The 22,703-nt window shown below is 39.9% G+C and overlaps 2 protein-coding genes across 10 annotated transcripts in view; both read left to right on the top strand.

Moving 5' to 3' along the window:
• The window catches only part of CARF (calcium responsive transcription factor), a 39,911-nt gene extending 29,767 nt beyond the window's left edge, over positions 1-10,144 (top strand). For all 7 annotated transcript variants that reach the window (XM_030487420.1, XM_030487418.1, XM_030487415.1 and 4 more), the window contains 3 exons: positions 167-5,197; positions 6,534-8,520; positions 8,638-10,144. In XM_030487420.1, coding sequence (XP_030343280.1) covers positions 167-285 — 119 coding nt within the window. In that variant the 3' untranslated portion in view covers positions 286-5,197; positions 6,534-8,520; positions 8,638-10,144. The remainder of the gene's footprint in view (positions 1-166; positions 5,198-6,533; positions 8,521-8,637) is intronic.
• A 412-nt stretch (positions 10,145-10,556) lies between these two features.
• PLEKHM3 (pleckstrin homology domain containing M3) overlaps positions 10,557-22,703 on the top strand; it is a 136,744-nt gene continuing 124,597 nt past the window's right edge. For 2 of the 3 annotated variants that reach the window (XR_004389923.1, XM_030488993.1), the window contains exon 1: positions 11,090-11,303. The gene's annotated coding sequence lies outside the window, so the exon portion shown is untranslated. Of the gene's footprint in view, positions 10,707-11,089; positions 11,304-22,703 lie in introns of those variants that run through there. The other variant, XM_030488994.1, reaches the window with a different exon arrangement.

Genomic DNA, 22,703 nt, shown 5'->3' on the forward strand with positions numbered 1-22,703 from the left:
CATGTCTTGTAGCACAGTAGGTCAAACTAAACAGCAGTTAACTTCACAAACGCCTTACCTATTAGCTTGAGTTCCTGAAATACTTTCCTTTTAAAAGAAAAGTAGTTGAAGCTTGTCAGTGGAGCTTGAACTTCAATGTTTGATTATTTCTTGTTTTGTTTTTAAGCTGAAGAAAATGCAGAGGGAGTTATCTGTGTGAGCCAAGTTAAACAAGAGCCAAGAGAAAAAGTATTGTCTGTGGAGCCAGATAAAATCAGAGGCTGCCATAGTTCCTCACCTGTTTAAATCTGTGAAGCCTGGAAGGATTTTTCAAAGTGAAGAACTCCAAATGGAAGGTGCTCTCAAAGTAATGCCATTCTTGTTAAATTGTATTGTGACATTCAGACTAGGCATATTTTTATGGTAGTTTTGATTTATGACTGATGTGGCACACTGCCAATGCCAGGTCATTCAGTTGCCCTATGGAACAGCACCTCTCTTTTCTGTTTCAAGCTTTGAGTAATTGGATGTTATCCAAATGGCCCATTTCGGTCAACATTTCTGAAGGTCTTCCACAATTTAATTCCTTAGCTTTAGAATATGGATCACAATGCTGGGTTTGCTTTTCTCCTTGAGACTTTCGACTGTTATGGCACTACAGAGACCATAGATTCTGCCAGCTCCAAGACCACAGAATCCAACAGCACAGTGTGTCTATACAGCAGTGGTTTGTGACAAAATGAAGGTCCAAGATGCTAAATGTCAAAGTGATGAAGGACATGGATGCTTAAGGAAATGCAACTTTGACCTGATCATAATGTTAATGATGTGAAGATCAAGGAGAGGAGAAAGGTGAGATTGCCAGGTGAACGTAACGTGATATGATGGAGAAAAGTGTGCGAATTGTAATGGTGAATGTTTTCAACTTTGACATCTTTGAACTTATGTTCTGGCTTTATAATGAATTTCATTGCAGTATATGGTATTTGCAGTGGTACTGTATTAGCAGTTGGTCATAACTAAATACAGGAGTCTTGCCTCATGGAAAATGATACTGCTGTTTCAGCTTAGCTACCTTTTGCTTTATGCGCTTAAGGCTATTAGCTCAGATAAATATGATTTAACCTGCTGCCATTCATGATGTAGGGCTTATGGGTACATTTCTAACAAAGAAAGGCCCGAGAAAACAAAGCAAGTAATATGAATTCAAGCAATATATGCAAGCGTGCTGTCACTATAGTGTGCAGAAAACAAACTCATCTTTTTCAACTGTGGCAGCTCCTAAGACTGAAGTGGTCCATATTACTTGAAATAATTACCAGGGATCTTTATAAAAACGAATATGATAAAGAAATATCTTTTAGCAATACTTAAGCCAAAGCCATAAGTGACAACCGTTGAATTGTGTAATGTGACAGACATGTTTCTTTGAGGGGAAAAAAAAAAATCTACAAATAACTTGGAATCCATTTAAAGAATGAAATGAAACTGATGCCAATGTAGATATTGAATTAAACAATGACATTGTTTACTTCAGATGTTGAATTCTCAGAGCAATGTTCAAAGTGGTTTGTATAGAGCAATATCAGCAGTTCTGTTACTAGTTCCTACTAAGTGGTTGAGATTTTGATCATAAAATTAGATTATTTCTTTTCTGCATGCTGTATAAGAATGCAGCCTGAGGACTTTCTCTTTTTCAGACTTAAAAAAACAAACCAAATCACAAAAAAAAACCAAAACCAAAAAAAGAGAAATCTGAAATAGATTGGTCCATTCATGTAGAGATAAAATGTTAGAAGGATTATGTGAACATAAAGATTTAAATTTCTAAATCGTGAAATTTGTTAACATACATCAAGCATCATCTAAATAGTGGCCATTGCAAATTAATTGTGTTTTGAGTATTGAAAGCTAAAGCTTTCAAAAGTCTCCCATTGAACTTGGGTTCCTAATGCAGCATCTGTTAGGTAAGTGCTGTATCTTAGTCTTACCTTGACATATATTAACTTCTGTGAGGTTAACTAACGTTGTTAATGCTGTTCATTTAAAGCTAATATTTATTGGTTAGCTTAAATTAGAATTTTCCAACAGGATCATCCTCTTATTAAATAAGAGTCAGTATTTTATCATGCAGGTGCATAGAGAATCTCCAGTTCTTTGGAGTCTTTCATATTTTGTTTCTACACTGACTCGCTTTGTGGTATGCCTTACTCATTTCTGGGTAGGTAAAATCCTACAAGGTTCACCCTTTTGTTGTTTCTGTAGTTGTTTTTAATTGTGAAAATATGTCCAAAATGGATGTTCTCTGCTGCAGTCATAGTTCTGGAGCACACAGGCAGCTGTGACCTTTTGTTTCCCAACTTAGTAACTATGTACCAGAATGAGTACCTCCTCCTGCCCTGCTTTATTCAGTGACTCCATCACTGAATAAAGTGATGGAGTTTTTGTTTTTTCTTAGAGTTTAAACTAATGCATTCCAAAGTATATTCCTCTTTCTTAATATTACTAATTTTTGGAAATGCTTATTCCCAAAAGAACAAATTACATCTAAAGATTACCAGCAAGAGGTTATTTTGGTTTAGTTCTCTTCAAAGCAGACAGTAGATTTGTGGTTGCAATAAAAGCTTAAGGAAAGAGAAGTTTCATTTTCATTACATTTTAGTTCCCTCATTAACAGGTCTGTTCTTTAACAGTCATTGTTCATCCCAGCACAGGATGGCCTACAGTCTCATCCTGTGCTGAACAATATTCCTGATGGTACTTTTATTTTTGGTTTAGTGCTCACAGCTGGAGGAAATACTCTTTTAGAACATCTGGAATTGCGGGCTGTGAAATGTGAAATGAATTTTATAATCTACGCTGATTTGCACAGTACCCTGAAAACAAGAGAACAAAGTTGGGAGAAATTTAAAGCAGCAGAAAAAAATTAGTTGTTTTTAAAAGCTGGACATGAGAGTTGCTATTCCAATCATTGAGAAAATTTGAAATGCTTCTTCAGCCAATACTCAAGTTTTGTTTTCAGTTTCCTTCATTTTCACAGAATTTCAGTTGTCTTCCAAATACATATTCCAGTTTATTATTGTGTTGGTTTTTAATTTAGTGTAACCTTTCCTCTTTAAATCTGTTTACATTTGCTTTGTGCATGTTGCTGATGAAGGAACACAAACTCATCACCCATATCCAGTCTCTAATTAAGCTTAACACCTGTGTTCACTAATGTCCACCTAAATTTTACAGAAAAGAATCTTCTTATGTATATGAAAAAACCCACAAGTAAACAATAATACTTTCAATGCAGTTAAATTTGTTTGAATAGAATACTCAAGGTTGATTTTTCAGAGAAAGCTGTGTAGCTTGGTGGAAAGTAGTTGGTTATTACTCTGTGTTGGAATTGTAGCTGTTTTTCTGATGTTTACTTTATTTTCTTGTTATGTTCAAGCATTTCTTTTGCAAACCTAGAAATCCTGAGCTCCTGAGTACTGTAAATGAACAAATTCTTCTCCAGTTTATCCTCATTATCGGTTACCCATAACAGTGCTCAGTTGGCTTTACAAGAAGGGCTGTGCTTATGTACGTGCATACAAAAATAACTTCTTGCTAGAATGTACGGAAGACATAAAAAGGCACATGTCCATAGCTCTTGTTCAAGGCTGGCAGCCTCTTGGATGGAAACCAGTAGTGTTAATGAGTCCTTTTTGTGCTATAAAGATAGTTGCAATTTGTACAGATTTTAGAGAGGCAAATAACTGTATATGTATGTGTGTGTATATATATATTTATATAGTAACCTAATATGTAATATTCCTGTTCAAATGTAAACTACTTTTTCTTTTAAAGTAATGGTCTATGTTGTGGTTATGGGGGCCCATGGGGAGAAATGCAAGAGCTACTTCAGGGCAGTGGTTTCTGGGAATGAAGGAGAACAAGTAGGACAGCTCCAGGGAGACCAGACGGAAGAAGCTCCTGAAGGTGTGTGAAAAGCAAGGGTCCTGTTGGGAAGGGCTGGAGTGGGCTGTGCTTTGGGGGTTCTGGAGCCCTGGAGGGGGATTATGAGCACATTGCAAAGGCTCAGTGCAGCTCCTCAATCTATGCCAGCAGTGGATAGAGTGAGTTCATGGTAGGAATTTAAAGGAATAGAGGAAAAGAGTAGCCTCTCCTGCCTCCAAAACCAACAAAGCTGTTTGAGTTTTGGTGAGTGCCAGAGGCAGGTAAATGACTTCCTGTAGTCTGAGATGCCCGTTTTTATCTTCTAATGTGAATTAAAAATGCCTCTTGGAGCTTCACCAGGAGCCTAGACTCTTTTCCTTTACATGTTAACCATGGAAAATACACCCTTTCTTCCCAACTAAATTAACTTGTTTCTCTCATCCCTCTGGCTGCAGCTCTGCCTACCTCAAGCATGGACCACCCAGGTCTCTCTTCCTTCACACTTAGTAGGGCTTCCACCCAAGTCCTGTACCCTCAGGCCCTCTGATTCTCAATGTTTCACTGTTACACTGTTGGAGCTGCTGGTGAGTTCACTGCACAAGTAAATAGTGGTGACATTTGCTCCTGTCAGTTTTTCTTCCTGTCTCCCCAGGATCCTAAGTGCATACATTCCTTTGAATTGCATTAAGTATTTTCCTTGCTTTGGGGCTTGTCATCCTTACCTGGGTGAATATCAGGCAGCCACATTTCACAAGACACTTGTTACCTTCACAACAACTGAAAAAAATTGAGAAAACAAGGAGAAAATTGTAGTTTCTGACAGCTGTTAGGACTTTGTAAAGAAATCAACTGGCCTCTTTCCTTTCACATTTGAGTTCCTGATTCTGGCTGTGGATAGTAGCTGGCTGTTGACTTGTCTGTATGTTGGCAAACTCACAATTTGCTGCCTTAATCCTGTTCAAACAGATATGTTCTTAGAAGATTAGGCAGGAATAATCTGTTCTATTAGGGATAGAAAGTGTGATACAGCTGAGGATGGTGCTGTGAAAAGTCACTACTCTTTGTGGATCTCTGGTGAGAAAATTATCCTTGAACTGCCCTTCCCTTCTGAACAAAGCTTTCATAGGAATGACCTTCAGAGCCTTTTCCATCAGTAATGATTATCTTCTCCCAGCAACAGTGCACTTCATTAATGATGAAACAAACATTGTGTAGAACAGGCTGTGTTGATTTTGGTTCTTTTTCAGGTCAGAAGCTATCCAGCAGCTCTCTCCAACAAGCAACAACTAAGGTATGATCTGGGGGGAGAAACAGGGGAAGGCAATAATCTCATCACATGACAGGAGTGCATGTGTATTTGAGGTTTCTTTTACAATGTAAGCTGTTATACCTTAGTGTCTCAGTCCATTTCTAACGCATGACAAATGACATGTTTGTTTTCTGAAGGGATTTGATGTGTTTTCTGGAGAGTCTTCAAAGGAGTCATCATAAACAGTACTTGCTGTATCATAGAAAGTATTAGTGGGTGTTTGTCACCAGGACGCCATGCTGTTCTAGTACAGAAGGGATTTTAAAAGCATGGAACGCTTTCTGAGGACAAATACTGAGTGTTCTTGTCCTAAGGAGTCTTCCGTGCGTGGAAGAACAGGAGCATTGGATGCTGTGGGAGTAATTCTCATCAGTAGTCTATTAGCCTCTGCTAGATAAAAGAAACATTGCAAAAGGCATGTGTATGATAACGTCTTCATTGAAAAAGTTACCTTTGGATGCTTAATAGTTTTTAAGTTATATATGCATATGGGATTGTATGTATCTGGAGAAAAAAACAAGGAAAAAAGAAAACGGAGACATGAATATAGTTGTTTACATGTAGTTCTTTAATAGTTTTAATTACACTTAACTGTGGTTAAATGATGCAGCTATTTTAGGGCACGTGTAATCAGATCTTTTAATATGGATAATTGGAATTCATGTGTTTATTGCAACCATCCTTAGCTCTCTGCAGCACAGCTCAGTTGGTCATTTGGCATGTATTTGGCTTCTGTTAATGAGTCTGCCTGCTTAAACAAGAGCATGCTGTTCCAAGCAAATTAAATTTCTCCCTCTTCCTGATCTTTTTTTTCTAATAGAGATTGATAAGGCTTATAGGAGAATGAAAATCTGTTCGTAGTGTACTGATTTTTGTAAGAATTGATTTCCGGGTCCTCAGTACGAAGGAGCTAGAGGGCAAAAACTTACATGCTATGGGATCTGCCATTTGGTCATTTTTCTGATGTACTTGGACTTCTACAGCAGGGCAGTGTCAATATAGCATCAACTACCACTAAAATGCTGTTAAAACTTTAGCTTTGCCATTTGGTTAAATGTTGATAGTTCAGTGGCTCAGGGAAGAGACTTGCTCCTGCTCTTTGTAGAATAGTCTTTCTCTCTAGACACTATTTAAAATGTAATTAGGTATGGCAGTCAAATGACAGTAGGAGAGCCAGAAAGAGAGAGGTGTGTGTTGACAGATTGGTGGGAGAGGGAGTTCAGTCCCGGTGTCCTCATTCCAAACTAACTTTCTCTATGCTAGCCCTGAATGCACCCTTTGAGAAACAATGATGGTTTGTCTTTGTGTTCTGACATAGCTGTTCTTTCTGCTTGCCCACTCAAGAAGTTGTACAAGCCTGCAAGGGACATGGAGATCATGAAGAAGGTATGTAAGATCTTATGGGAGGACCTGCAGGAATGGAATGGAGGAGATTAAAGTTTGATGACATGACTTCTATAAAGCCCACATTATTTGGTGGGAGGAAGAGCATTTTTCAATAAAGCATAAAAGTAAATCTTTTCAGAAGTATTAGGCTTATTGACCTGCTTGACAAGATGCCTAGTGTTTGGACAGATCTCAGTGTTTTATGAGTATGTACCAAAATATGCCTATCCATGCATTACCATCTTTGCATGTCGTACTGAAATTGTAGCCCTCCTAGTCTTCATGTTGCCTGTGTATGTTTTCTAAAAGTAATGAGAGTTTTTGTCTGAAGTCCTTCCAGATACATGCTTTCTGCAGAGTAAGCTTTAACTTAAAAGTGGATGATGATGTGTTTCTGCAGAAATTCCTTATGAGGAAATATCACAAGGTTAGAAGTGTACACCAATAACCTAAAACAACCAAAGCCTTTTCCAATTATTTTTTTTTCTTTTTATCCAGAACAGGAAGCATTCCAAACTGTCCTTCAAAACCACCGCATTCAGAGTCTGAAAGGTTTAGCACTTTTCTTCCTGAATAGGTGATCTTCCATCTATGCTGCAAATCACTGTGTTGAGGGTCTTCCACAAAAAAAGAACAGCAATTCTAGAACCAAACTGGCGCAGGGGAGGAGGTGGGGTAGGAAACAGGGATGACACCAGAATCCTTAACACCTCTTCCATCACAAGGGCACTTTTCTTTTTCACTTTTCATTTGTGTGATCTGACCTGGTTACTTGGCAATGTGTCAATAACAATATCTGCAAACCATAGTTTGTTTATAAATGTGTCTCCTCAAGTCTAGATGTGACAACTTTTCTTTGTGCTTGGAATTTGCATTGGTTTAGTGAAACCAGTGTTGTCATAAATGGTCAAATCTCAAGAACTGACAGGGCCTTCAGCGGTGAATTTTGTCTTAATCTGAGCTCTGAGCTGGGGACAAATTCTGAGGCTATGCCCATGCACTACTTGTTGAGCAGAAGAAAAGCCTCCCATTTCTTCCAGCTGCCAAGAGGAGCTGCATTTGTGTTTTTTACCTGATGCACAGCTGCTCATATTTATCTCCTCAGGAGATAAATGGATGGCTCATGGAATTCTGCTTTCCATCTTAAGGGAATTTAAGAGGTCCCCCTATATGAAAACTTGATGGACAATGTACATAGTCTGAGTTGGGAGCACCTGGAACAGTCACCCTTGAGCATGCTGTAATTTAGGAATGGGAGCTGCTAGAAGGAATAAGAAACTAAAGAATATAATAGCAAAAGTAGGCATTCTTGCTCTTCATGTAGTACTCTCCACGTGATATCTTTTCTTAAACATCTTGAGAGAAACACTGGTCAGCAGTGGGAGGAAAACAAATCTCAGTTTCTTCCCCCTTCCCCTTCAACTTCTACTGTTATACTGTTTTTGCAAATTAGCCACAAGTTTGGCCTAAGGATTATCTTCTATTGTAGATCTAAGTGTGCAGTGTTTAATTCCTAAAGGACTGTGCTGAAAGTTCAGTTGTGCTTTGTCAGGTCACTGTTCTTTTAGACATAAATTTAACTTTTTCTTACAGATATTTCTCTTAAGGTTAAAATTAAATGGGAGAGAGAAATGGAAACTAATTATTTATGTTTCTTACAGATGACACTCTTGAGTTTTCTGAAGTGTGCAGGTGTTTCCTCCTTGGCTTCTACTTTTAGCTCTTAGTTCACCGTGTGTTGAATGTTTTCTCAGGATCACTTACCTGTGAGGGTGCTTCAGATAACTGGGAAGAAACCAGAGCCAAGAACAGAAGAGGAAGTGAAGTTTGTAAAAAGCTGCTTGCAGGAGATAGAAAGCTCTCAAAGTTACAGCTCAAGATTGCAGGTTTTTTCTGTCTGAAGTGGTTCACTTTAAATGGTAAACATTTTTTTTAATATATACATTTTTACTGTTGATTTTGATGCTATTTGTGCTCTGAGCTCACTTCTAATAAAAGCTAGAGTGGTAATTGCATATATTTGCTTTTATCTTCAGTGCACTAGTTATCTTCTGAATGCAAACTGGTGTAACATCTCCATGTTCTTGGCTGTTGACAAAGCTGTTATCACATCTGAGGAGTTTTGTACATGAAAGGATATGGAGAAAGTGGGAACCTTCGTGACCTTCTTACTTCTATTGAGAACAGATGATCTGTGGAAAGAGGGCTTTGCCAGTTTTAAGTCAATGTCTTCACAGTAATTCGATGGGTGCATAGGTTTTTTATGTCAGGTTCTAGTGTGTGTCTAACCTTCAACATAATACAAGCCATAAAATTACCTCTCCCTGGCCTCCCCATTTGTTCTTTTTTTTTGGGAGTGGGGGAATTGTTTGAACATGTTCTCATCTACTGCTTTTCTGCCTTTTTCCTATTGCCTTTTCCATGCAGAGTAGCACAGAAAAAAAAATTTCTCCTTAAAAAAACTGCTTTATCATCCTGTTTCCCATGTTTGGGGATAAATATCCTCTCAGCTGGAGAGGATACTGGAGGTTGATTCCTTGTATGACTGAAATATAAGATGCTGTTATTGTTACCCTTTTCTTGGGAGGGGGAGATACTGGGGTGAGCTTCCCTGTCCCCTTTGCTCCACAAGTTCTTGCAGAAAGCACCTGCCACAGGTTCTGCTCCTGTATCTGTGTCCCAACAGTTGGCCAGCACAACTACAGAGCTGCGGTGATGGGAGCAGTGTCTTGAGCTCTGTGTACCAGCAAATTATCAGTATGAGTAACTGTCCTTCACCCCCTTATATTGTTTTGAATCCAGATCAGCCTGTGGATCTGGCCCATCGTGCACCCCACAAATGACTCTTTGGGTATGACTTGAAGGGAAACACTGGAGACAGGGTCAGCAAGTTCTTCATCTCCAGCTATTAGGTAATGCTTCTCTATTGGTTGTGGATGGCCCTGTGCAGGACACAGCTGGTTCCAGTCAGCTCTGCAATGGTCGCGCTGCAAGACGCATCTGAGTTCATACATGAAGCGGGTGGCACCTCTGTGAAAGCATGTTAAAGAAAAGACAAAATGCTGCATGGCAGAGAAGAGTGAGGAAGAAAGTGAGAAAAACAGTCCTCTGAGCACCAAGGTCTGAGAAGAACGAGAGGGAGGAATTGCTTCAGGTGCTGGAGCAGGTGTTTCCCTGCAGCCCACACAGGACCCCATGCTGGAGCAGATGGAGATTTCCTGAAGAAACTGCAGTTCATGGAGAGGAGCCGTGCAGGAGCAGGTTCATGCTGAAGGACTGCAGCCTGTGGAGCAGACCTGTGGGGAACGGGAAAAGTGTGAGGAGGATGGAGCGATAGAAAGGAGCTGTTACAGACTGATTGCAACCCCCTCTTGCCCTGTGCTGCTTCAGGTTGGGGAAAGTAGAGCAGTTGGGGGTTGAAGGTGTGAAGTTGAGCTTGGGGAAGAGGGTAGCATGAGGGGAAGGTGCTGGTTTAATTTATATTTGGTTTTCACTAATTTTATCTATTTTAATTGGCAATAAATTAATTTTCCTCACATTGAATCAAGTACTATCTGCTTTGGTAGTTCCTTAGAGATGTTAAGGATGCAGTATCTTCACGACATTGTATCTAGCTGTGCTTCAGAAGGAGGCAAAGTTTGGGGGAGGAGTTGCATCTTTGGAGCAAGTACTGTTAATCCTGGGAAAATAAATAAGTAGAGTTTGGGAATCAGACATATTCCTGTGCTTTTCAGAGATTATTTTCCTGAGTGAGAAGGGAACTTCCTTTAGAAGGTAAGTTTTGTATGTGGGTTCTTAGACCACCTACCAGAAATACCTGGCGCTGGCCACCAAGGGTATATAGACAGGGTACACATGGCACACTGGAATAATTTCTAATAGGGGCACTATTTGGAATACAAAACTGATGGATAGCTTCATAGCAGTAGCTAAATTAATTTTTAATTTCTTCCCCTCTCTCCACATCTCGCTGTGGAAGGAAGACTCTCTGTTAAAAGGAACATGGTTGTCTATGGATGACACAAAGCTATTTGCGGTGGATAAAGATGTCTGATTGTAGATTAGGTGAACTTCAGAAAGGATTGCATTGTCATAACTTCATCAAGTAATTTCTTCCAAAGACATCACTCGCTTGTGATTATCGTTATGGAATTGATTACACAATCAGCTTTCCTGGCTATGTCAAGGCAATAGAAAAGAATGCATATAACAATTCGCTTTTCTCTTGAAGTTCTATGAAAAGGAAAGGAATTCCCTCCCCATTTTGCAGCTCTCGGGGACAGCCATACTTGCTTAGCCACCAGCTGCTCTGGAAGAATACATGATTGTCCATGTTCCCTGGCTACCAGAAAGTCCTTTTCACTGAAGTATTCCATAAATTTGTGAAGTTGGATCAGGCAGAGTGAATTTGGGTTTTGTTTTGTTTTGTTTTTTAAAAGGCAAGCAAACTACCCTGGAACAAAGCTGTAAATCCAAAAAGATCAGTGTTTTCATAGTGCATTGTGGTTTTATTCAGCTAGTTCAGTCTATGACAGAAAGTGTCTCCATTCCTTTTATTTCAGACTTGTGAACTACTTTGCAAAATGATCCAAGAGATCACTAGTGAGATTAGCTAATAACTGCAAAATGGAAAAGTTTCACTGTGGAGAGCTGGTAACAAAAGATACCATAAAGTCAGCCAGCATAATTTATCATTAGTAAGGTAAGATCTTTCAAACATTAACTACAAGGTAATACTTTTGGTGGTATGCTGGCATTTATTCAGATCTTGCAAACAAAAATAGTAATTACAAGCCGTGTCATACTTTTACTAAGTGTTCAGCTGCTTTGTGTACCCTGTGTGGGGTCTGTTTTATCCAATCTCATATGCAGAATTAAGTTAAGTTAATGATTAACCCATAGAGCATAATACACAAGTTCTTGGCAAGATACATATTTCATATATTTTCTAACATAAAGTGTTTGAATATTGGTAATTATCAGAAGATATCTGAGAGAAACTTAAGTTCTATATTCACTCTTTTATCTGTGTTTTGCTTTTGGAATTGATGAATTCCATTTCTTTGAGAGCAGTTATTAGCAATGAAGTGACTATTTTCAAATGAGGTAAAGGTTCCTCCTGACTACAGCAGAAATGGGTTCAGGTAGGGGAACTGGAATCATCTTCTATTTTGATGGCCAGGATTTCTGAAGAGGCACTGGAGTCACCTCTGCGTTCACAGAAACATCACCTTTGGGGCATAATGTTACAAAGATCAACAAGGTTTCCAGTGAGGTTTGGCTGGCATCATACACAAATACAGTATGCTGTGAGACAGTGATGCTTCCTGCTTTGTTATGAGATACCTAAAATATTGTGTGTTCGTGATGTATATCTTGCTGCTGATGTGCCAGCAGGATGATACAAAGAAGAGAGTCCACAATGAATGTTTTGTTTAAACCCAAACAGAAGCAACAGTGGGCACATTTTTTCCCATGGGTGCTTGTCTTGAGATGTTTGAGGAGTAAAAAATTGGTTTGTTGGTGGTTTTCTGTATCACAAAGAAAATGTGCACCAAAAGTAAGTCCTGCTTTTGAAAAGCCCAAAGAACATGTTCTTAAATCCTGGAGCATGAACTAAATTGGCATTGTGGACCTAAGTACACTTACCACAAATCTCCAAAACCCTCTCAGCAGCACCCACACAAGTTTGTTCCTGTTCACCCCGAGCACGGAATGAGGTCTCTAGTTAAGCGACTTACTGAGTTAAAGTTAATTTTTAGTGTTGTTTTCCACATCCCAGTTTAAATGGGTTACATGAGCAAGCTTTAAAAGTACTACTGCAGTCAAAAATAGAACTCCATTTTTTAAAGTAGAATTTGGAAAAGTAAATCTGTGTTCAAATTTGTAGTTCCCCATTTTGCATTAGAAGGGTGACAGAGGGGAAATAATATTTGCTTGACTAGTGCTACTTTCTTATGCCTGTCATCCCTCCAGGATGGCTGCTGTGAACTTGGATGTACATAGTGGTTTTTTCCCAGTGGTAATTTAGTTTTCATTAGGATAAGGAAATGTGTCTTATGTCCTCAACCATTTTCACCTGTGCTTACTGCTGAGGAATACACCTTTCAGATGAAATATTGAGAGGCTTTTTAAGATTCCAAGATACTTTCACATTTGTACGTCCATCAAATACAACTAGGAGTAAAACTGGATAAAACTTGTCCCTTTTTCAGTTCAGATGATAAGTTGTGTGATGTAATTGCTATGATATTTAAAGTACATTGATTGATTACAGCTGTAATAAATGCTGTAGTCATTGTGAAATTTATGCTTCCAGGTATGTGGGAGATTGATGCTATTGAAACATCATAATTGGAACCATAGCACTGTGTTCTGAACATTGCCAGGGTAAGCCAATTTAAAGTTTTGGGTGAAACATGAAATAGGGAGCAGATATTTCTGGCCAAGGTGTTGGTTAGTCTCAAGGGTTATTTTTGTAGCACTGAACTTAAAGGTAAGTAATCAAATCATAAAGACATGCTCATCCGTTACATTACATCTCTTGAGAAATTTTGAGACCTGCTTACACTTGCAACAGCTTTATGCTAGAGAAATGTCTGTCTATTTATCACCTGATACTTAGGTGATATTCAAGAAGCTTAATGATCCCATAAAAAGTGATGCTGTGGAAAAGGAGATAGCTTGAAAGAGATGTTTAGAGGACATTTTCTTGGGCTATGTATCCGTGTAAACTACTTGTAGAGAAGTCTTATACACGAGGAATATAGGGCTGGAATTTTCCTGTGCTTAGATGAGAATCTGTCCACGACCTTAGCTGAGCTTGGGCCACTTGACCTGTGGAGGCCCCCTTCAGTGTAAATGATTCTGTTCAGTCAGTCTGCATTGTCAAGAGATTATAGAAAACAATCTGTATATGTATAGAGTGCACTAAGAAGATGGATGGAGTCACTGTAGCTTCTTGATTATTCCACATTTTTATCCTCCTATTAATGCAAAAGTCACTTATTGCATAGTATAAGTTGCATGGAATGTGCTGTATTGTGCAAGATATCTTGATGTAGGCTTTAGGGTTTTCCATTTTATTTGATCCAATTTTGTGCTTGAGCAATTAACACACTTCTAACATGCTGCTGCCCGAGGAGAAAAAACTTATGCTGAGAAGTATCTATTTAAATGTACACAAAGAATCGCTGAAGTCTCTTACCTAGTACCTTGAAAGAAAAATGAAGTGATGAACTTTAAGTATCTGGAACGTATAAATTGACATGAGCTTCTGCAATAAACTGTGGACTTAATTATTCACAAGTTATATGCATGTGTAGTGCAGGTACTTAAAACAGCAAAAGCACCAAACTGATCTCACCCATTTTCATCTGTTGTGAATTTAGCTGCTGCTGTAATAGGTAAATTTGATCATTTTCATTCTACAATGCTTGTCCTTTAACACAAAAGTATTCTATTTATTAAGTTCTCAATAGATGCTTAACATGTCTAGAAATAGGTCAGATTATTGCTTCAAATCCAAGCCAACTGGTAATGATCTAGAGATTTGTTTACCTCTGTGATGACAGAATCTAGTTTTAGGTTGGTGCCCAGAAGTACTAATGCTGAGAACAAAAGCTAGAATTAGCTGATATATCTTCTTTTCCCTTCTAAAGACAACTTCCTGAATTGCTTTAAAGCATTCTAATAGGAAATGTGAGGAAGTTTTTCTTTTTGCATTCATTCTAAGGATGATAAAGGTACACACAACAGTATGTGTACTCCATTCTTTTTGAAAAAGGGACTTCCAATTAAAAAATTAAAACATTGATTTAAAGTGGAGAAAAAGAAGTCCTTCTTTCCAAATACATTGTTAATCTGCAAAGGACATGTCCACAAAGTAGTACTTAGGACAGATGTTATTTAAAATGATAATTTAGAGTATCCATAGTTATGTTACTGTTTTAATGTTGGAGTGATGTAAACTTTTACATAGAGAATACAACCATGAACTAATGAGATAAAGAATAACAGGATACTCTCTGGGGATCTGGGGGGGTATCATCCCTTGCACTTCATCTGGAAATAATCTGGTACTGGCAACTTTCAGTGGCAGTTTATTTGACTAAATAGCCCAGCAGTCCCACTCATTTGTGCCAGAAAGGAGTGTTAACATTGACTTAAACCACTAGGATGAAAAGTACCATTCTTTGGAGGATTTTAACTTATTTTTATTTTTCTTTTTCTATATTTATATTCTCTTGACTTGGTGTTTTAATATTTTGTGTGATGAAAGCAGGCAATTTTTGATTTGTTTGGGTGGTGGGTCCTTATTGCTAATTCAACTCTTGAAGTTATAATCCATATTTATGACATTATTACTTCCACAGGGACAAGCAGTATCATACAGGATTAGAGAAGTAGCACAGCGAATGCTAATCCCAAAAAAATCCCAAAATCATTTTTGCTGGCTTTTATTAGATTTTTGTTTGGGTTTGACTGTCGGTAGAAAACTGACTTCATAATAATTACAGGGTCTTTAGAAGGTCTGTGCCCTGCTGAAAAATTTTTGTCATCTGCAGGATCATGCAAAAGAGAGGCTGAAGGTGCTGCTGTTTGGAAAAGTAGCTACAGAGCTACACTTTGAGACACAGCAAATTTAGGAAGTAGCTATACTTCCGAAGGCTGCAAAAAACCTGTGATTTGTGTATGTACAGCCTCTCACAGTGCACACATACACATGTAATTATGTATAATTTTATCAGACATTGATGATAACTTGCTATAAACAACTGTTGGCACAAAGCCATTTTCAGTCATCCTATCAAAAGCAAATAGCTTGTTTTCATGTGATAGCTTGATGAGACAAGAACCTTAGAAACTGTTTATAGTATATGCAGCTGTTTTACAGAGACGGTCATTTAAAAATATATATTTCCTGAAGCATTAGCTATCTTGCTTGTGTGTTGAAAGAACTCTAAACATTTAGCATGGCTGTTACCTTGAACTGCTGTTTCTTTATTGATCAGGCAGCCGTTGAAATCTACATTCTAAATTAGTCACATACTCAGCAATTTGATGTTTTTACCTTTGAGTAGAATATAGAATCCAAGCTGACATGCAATATAGAAGAATTGGAAGGGTTTTTAAAATTAAATATTCAAATTTAAGAAATGTTAATAAAATCAGGAATGGCTGTGGTCAATGACAGTCTTTTACTTCAGTGAATGTAAAGTCAGATCCTAGGAAGGGGTCTGAATGGTTTGTGAATCATTAGTAACTCTGCTTCTTTCTCCAGCCAACATCAAAAGGATGTTTTCAGCTTCCATCAGCTGGTATCCAGACATTGCTTTGTTGTGCAAACAGATCGAGAGAGAGAGAGAGGGATTGCAATGGGGTGGCCCACGCAATCATAGAGAAGAGATGGTGTATGTAAGACATCAGTAAAAGTAACAATGAATGACGGAAAGGCATTGCCAAGGTTGTAAATGTAGATGAACACTAAGCAATACCAACATTATTAAGCACCACTTCTGGAGCATCTGCGCTGCTAGACCTGTGCTTATCTCAGCCTGGCCTGACCTGGTTCTCCACATCAGCTGGTTTTCCTGCACTTCACCACTTCACCCTTTGTGTTTTTACCCCGTGCCCTGGCATAGGGAGGGGAGGCAAGAGGGCACTTGCTCCTCTTTCACTCTCCCTGTTCAGCATCCTTCTGTTCTTTTCCTAAGAACATGCACAACAGATTTGCCATGTTTGTGGGTCATTGAAACTCTCTGAACATGAGTCCATGAAGATAAAGCATGTCAGGTTCTGCTTCTCCCTTCATATAGTCATTTTATTCTTATTCTGCAACTTGCAGCATGGAGTGAAGTCTGGGATCCTCCCAGCAAGATTGGACCAGTTTGATAGAGACAGACTCTTCTTGCACATCCTCTTCAAAACTGAAACTTTGTAGTGAGTTTAATAGGTACTTAATCTTTCTGGAATATTGGCAGCATGAAGGAATCCTCTTTCACTGATGAACTTGTGATGTATGTCAAGGACAGGGCTTTGATATCAGACAGAACAGACACTAGTGCAGAGGAGTCATTGGGAAGTGTCACAAACAACTGCAATGCCTACCTGGACTAGAGAGTTCTGTTTGGCTTTCCTCTGAGCAGGGGAGAAGGAACTCTCTCAACTACTGAGTACTAGTGTAAATGTTGTTGTTGCTTCTGTGTATTATTTTGGCCAATGACTATGCGTAGCTGCAGGTCCATTTGACCTTGCCTCTCTGCCAGAAGTTTTGCCTCATTCTGTTTGGCACTCTTTGCCCCCTCTTTGTTTTGGGAGAATTGCTCTGTCACAGAGAGAGGCTGCCTGAGCCCTTGGAACAGTACTTTTATACTGCAGACAGTAAAGCAGAGATGCACAGGCTTCAGCACGTTTGTGTTTGTCACCTCCCACCTCTAAAACCACTCGCAAGTGCCACCAAAAAAAGATGTTTGCTACATCTCATCTTTTTTCCCCTCAGTCTGGGAAAGAAGATGACATATAACACACTCTAGATGTAAGATCTAAACCATAGCAGGGGGTTCACACGCATAATTCACTCAAGGGGCACCATTTAGGTTACTCTTGGGTAAGAGGAGCTCTTGCACAACCAAAAGAATCCTCTGTTTTGCTCCCAAATGCTATAAAATGGAAGTAATGATTAGAGAAATAGTCTCTAAAAACCCAACATGAATACTGTGGCCTGAAATAATCTAAAGGATAATTTTACACCCCTGTTACCTAAGTTCATTATTTTCTGTTATCTTCTTTTTACCTCCTTGGTGACAGTGCTCTTTTTTGCAGTGAGCACAGTGGTGTCCCTCCATAGAAATCTTTATGGCCAGAATAATCATCTTGCCAGCTTATACTGTTTTCCTGTGAAAGCTGATGGCCAGGGTGGGCTTCTGCAATTTGTACCTGTGTCTCATGGATAAGGATGTAAAATAAGATCCTGCCTTTTCTTGTCCTGTGGACATGTTGGCTTCCTAATTCTTAATGTGCCAATGCTTAGGTATGTGCACACAACTAACTTCAAGGATTTTTCTCTTTTCTTTTCCCAAAACGAAGAAAAGGGGCAGAATTCCCTCATCTTACTGATACTTCCTCACATTTGTTCTCTGTTCTTTTAGGATGGTAAAGGTACCGACTGCATTAATCCTTTTAGATACTAGAGGGAGCTCATGGCTTGAACAGTCAGAGTGAAACACGGTATCTTGGACAATTCTTGAGGAAACACAGATGGGAAGTAAAGTAGCATTGATGACTATAATGCACCTTTTTCCATCACTGGCAAAACTGGAAGGGCTGAATTTGTCTGCTTTAGGAAATTACACATGGCTTTCAGAGACACTCAGATAATGAAATGCTGTAGCTGCAATTTCTTCTATATCTGAGCACCTCTCTGTCGTGGCTGGATTTATCTTCGCAACTTCCTCAAAGGAAATAAGCCCTCTCATATCCCTGTTAATACATGCAGGACTGTAACACTGGAAGCACTCATGAGAGCACAGCTTTCAGACAATACCTGCCATAGTGAATTTAGTTGGGCATCAGTCTTGTATATAGGCACGAAAGCACCACAGTGTTCTTGAGAAGTCCTGATGTGCTGCGTGTCTGTGCTCAGCCAGTTCCTTCAGGCACAAACGCAGACCTGTCACAGTACCTTCTCACCCACTCTAGCAAGACTTCAGCTGGGAGATGCTGCTGGGTGGACACAGCTAAGAGACATGCTTCTCAAGCCTCTCTCTATTGTGCCCTCTCCCCAGCAATGGCTCAGCCAGCAGTAGACACAGAGCTGGAGGGAGGCCACAGGGCTGAGCTATGAGTGCCCACTGTGCCAGGGTATGGAGGAGCTGACAGCAGATGTCTTGTGTGCATTCCCATGAGATACATATTCAGCAAACAACTACTCAGTGGGTTTGAGACTGTGAAAGGCAAATGCATCTTGGACTTGTAAAGATCTTCTCTGAGACAATGAAGGCTGTGGCAGCCTGGTGGACCTAAGGCATGCCAGAAGCACCTCAACAAGATGAACAGCCAGCAACAGGCTGTAAAGAAGGCTGTTTCTCACTGGCTGGAGCTGGGGAGCACCTCACCAGGTTTCCACAGAGAGCATTAGCCAGAACAGAAGATTGGGAAAGGAAGCTGGCAGGATTTGTACCCTGGAAGGGCCTTATTACGGGAACTGTAGAAAGAATGTAAGCAGCATTACAGTATTGCTGTGTCCGGGGACTGGATGGTGAGGGAAGAGAGTGCAGCTGCAAACAGATGTATGCAGATGCACTCTGTGTGTGTGTGTGTATATATAGATATGCACAAAGAAAGATTCCAAGGGGAATTTTCCAAAGCACTCAGGAGGAGACTTGAAAGCACAAGGTAACATCCTGAAACATGTTGGCTGACCCTTTTGCCACCTCCCTCCCAGTGTTTTTCTGCACTAGGGATCTGTCATTGTAATGGGGCAGTTGAGAGCAGATTAGCCATCAGAAGGTCTTTGGAGACTAAAGCACAGTCACACTTGAAATGGGCTATCTTAAACATCTTAGGTAAAATAACTTTGCAAAATCAGAGAAAATTTCATTTATATTACAGCCATTTTATCACTCCGGGTTCTTGATGTGTGGACTTCTAATCCTAGAGAGCACTACCTGTATCCTGTTTAATTATATTTCAACAGATCCTTATTCCTTTAGAAGTAGCTCAGCTGCCACTGTGGTGCTCAGTGAGGTTACTGAAAATGTCAGGGCGATAGTTAGTAAGTGGACAATCATATTCCTTCAGAGCCTGAGGCAAAGCAAAATTAACTGCTCTGCTGAGTTTTGGGAACCAGGGCTCCGTGTTTGTGCAGGGGCAGGTGTGCCCGGGAGAGGGCAGCGATGCACAGGCGCACACTCCGGCAGGGGTTCTGGTGACTTGCGTAAACACAGACTTCTAACAGCCATCTCCTGCACATACAGCTGAACTGTTCTTCTTCTAACTTAGTTTATTCTAAACGTGAAGTGTTTAATGCAAGATAAACAAGTGCCATACCACTGAATGGAAGTGTGAGGCTTCTTTGACCTTTTCCAATTCAGGGGTGAGAAGTGTTCAGTGTCATTTTTCTCCCTTTTTCCACGTCAGAAAGGAGGGAGCTGTGTCCTTCTGAGGGGCTTTGGGGGTGCTGTCAGGCCAGCATCAATGTAACTGGGAGCCTTTAGTCTGATCTTCACTGTGACAGCTGTGGTGGCGAAAGTACAACGCATCAGATAGGAAGGACCATACAGATGGGTGGATATTAAATATGGCACAAAATAATCCCTCAAACGTAAGTCCCAGCAGGGTGATTTCAGTGAAATATTACAGCCAGAAACATGTTCTCCTGCTGGAATAGGTGCTGTTCGGGAAGCCATACAAGGGGGCTCTTGTGGAGGGCTGAAGACGGGAAGGCATCACAGCATGTTGACTTCATAGATATCTGGGCTTAAATACTACAGTTTTCCCAACATTAAGTGCTGATCATTAGTATGGTTAGTAGCTAAGTCTAGTTTGTGGAATAGAAGATACTAGTATACACCTGGGTGCAGGGGACTGAAGTTTTTCTTTTTGGTATCTTATAATGCAGTTGCATAAAGCTAGATTACTTGGGATTTACTCTTAAAGGATGCAGTAAGTACCAAATGATGCTGTTACCTGCTCTATTGTAGGTGACACCGTAAAGAATCCTCAGGCCAAGTTGGTCATGTTCCTTTATCACCTAAGCAGTTCATCTCCATGAACACCAATGGCATCGCTTTTATTCAGCTGGATTCCCTGTAAATGCTGCCAGCCTTTTTTTATTCGCTTCTTTTTATTTGTGTCCTAACAATAGAAGTTGAAATTGAAAAGACAGAGACTATTGTAGTTTGCTGAGTTTTCCTTCATACAGGATTTACGAAACGGTTGATCTTGTTCTTGTATGAATTCTGAACATGACTGCAATGATGGGTACATGGAGCAAAGAGTATTTTAGCTCTTAGGACAGTATTTGTATAGGAGTTTCAGGCTATGGAGAAAGTATTCCTGCAGGTCACGTTTATGCCTTCTCATACCTTAGAGAAAAAGAGCCTTGAGGCTGCTCTAACTCGTACCTAACTCAAAACTTGTACCTAACTCAAAACTCCCCAAATCTCTTTGCCTTTCCCATGCTGCAATGGCTACAGCACCAGCCAGAGTTCTCAGGAATGCAGCAGCAATTAAATCTTGCTTCTTTTCTCCCTCTGCTACTTGCTAATTGAATTAGCTTTAAGATGAAGAGTCACTCACTGTAGAAGAGTGCCGAGGCAGACAGTGAAAGTCTGGCTGTAACTTCTGTTCTGAGGAGAAAACAAGATCAAGTTTCTAGCATCAACAACTAGCAATAGCCAGCTGTTAGAGACATTTTTTGAAGTAGAACCAGCAGATTACATTTGTGAAAACTGAGACTACTTCTAGATGGGATCAGTTTCATGTCTCTCTATGCAAACCTTTCCAGGGGTGCTGGGACTGGAAATCGTTGTATAACATCTGTTCACTGATCTCACTCCAGCTTCAGTATTTTCTTCCTACAGTACTTGTTGCTCAGCAAGGAGCTCACATAGGCTGCATCTGTATTGCATACAAGCAGTGCCTTTGGGAGATCCCTGAGTTGGCTGGAGGCTCCACAAAGTTGTGCTGCTGTGTGGAAGAACTGGCCTAGGCTGTGGGTGCAGGATGGCTGCATGGACAGGCAAAAAAAGTCACACAATCGCTGCTGTCCCCCCTGTTTTTCTGGGGCCTTGGCCTACCTGGCTGTTAAGTGGGTGAGTACTTCTCTCCTGTCCCACTCTTGTTGGCCAGGAGGAATAAAAAGCAGAGGGAACTCAGAGCAAGTGCCAATCAGGGGCATTAGAGAGAAAGGTTTTTGCTAAGCTGGCAAAGCAAGACCTATTTCGTAGAGAAAGAAGAGCTGAAAGGATACGAAGACAAAGCAGGGAAGTTACATTGAACTAAACCGGGATGTGCTTGTAGAGATTAAGAGTTGCTTCCTGTTCTATATTTCAGTATGTCTTCTGTTTGCAGTAGTTTGCAAACATACACGAATTATTTTCTGGAAAGGAATCTTTTACTCATCCTTGTTCCTGTTCATTTTCCCCTTGGTTTCAAGACACATACAATTGAAAAAATGACTCAAATCTACATTAATGAGCTCAAACACAATTCAGGGCATGATCCAAAACTGCAAAGCCAGTGCAGATCTTTTCATTGTTTTAGTGGGATTCAGATCGGATCTCAGTTAGATAGTTTAATTAAAGTGTGACAGGGTAACAGCAGTAGAGTGAAGCAGAGCAACCTAGAAGGAATCCACTTGCATTCATTGTTAGCCTGAAGTGCTAGCAGAATTGATACCAAAAACTAAGGGGAAACTGGGGAGAAAACATCCCTGTACTGAAGTATACATATTAAAGAGCAAATCCAAATAGAACTGACTTGGTGAGGTCCAATGTAGTCATCTCCTGCTCCCTGCAAGAACTGTACCCGAAGGAGAATAAACTGGATAAAGAATTGCCGACAAGGCGATGGTTCTCAGGCTGAAACTTTCGTTCCAAGACCTTACTCACCATGTTCCCATCTCTTTCATACTAAATGCCTTACCTTCAAGTGCAATATTCTGGCCGAAGTTCCAAGAAGTAGACCAACCAGCCTCTCATCGCCCATCCTATCTCTGTCACTGCTGCAAGCTCTCCTCCCTTCTATCACAGGACTATTCAGCTGCCATGCACAAGCTGCTCACCAAGTTTTCCTTCATGTGGGGTCTCAAAACTCCTCAAATCTCTTTGCCTTTCCCATGCTGCCATTGCTTTTGTCTTTTTCTATTGTACCCGTATCTTCTTTGAACCAACTTCCTTTTTTTATCTTTTTGATGTCTCCATTCATTTCCCCTTGCTTTGGATACCAACAAGATCTCAATTCTCTCTTCTGAGTCACTATTTTGATTTTGTTCAAATATTGTCTTCATTTGCAACAAAACTGACTGTATTATCTGCTAGTGGCAAAGAAGGATGACATTTAAAGACATTTGTAAAGCAAAACCCACATCAATCAGATG

The sequence above is a fragment of the Strigops habroptila genome, chromosome 5 (genome assembly GCF_004027225.2).
Source record: "Strigops habroptila isolate Jane chromosome 5, bStrHab1.2.pri, whole genome shotgun sequence".
NCBI classification, from domain to species: Eukaryota; Metazoa; Chordata; class Aves; order Psittaciformes; family Psittacidae; genus Strigops; species Strigops habroptila.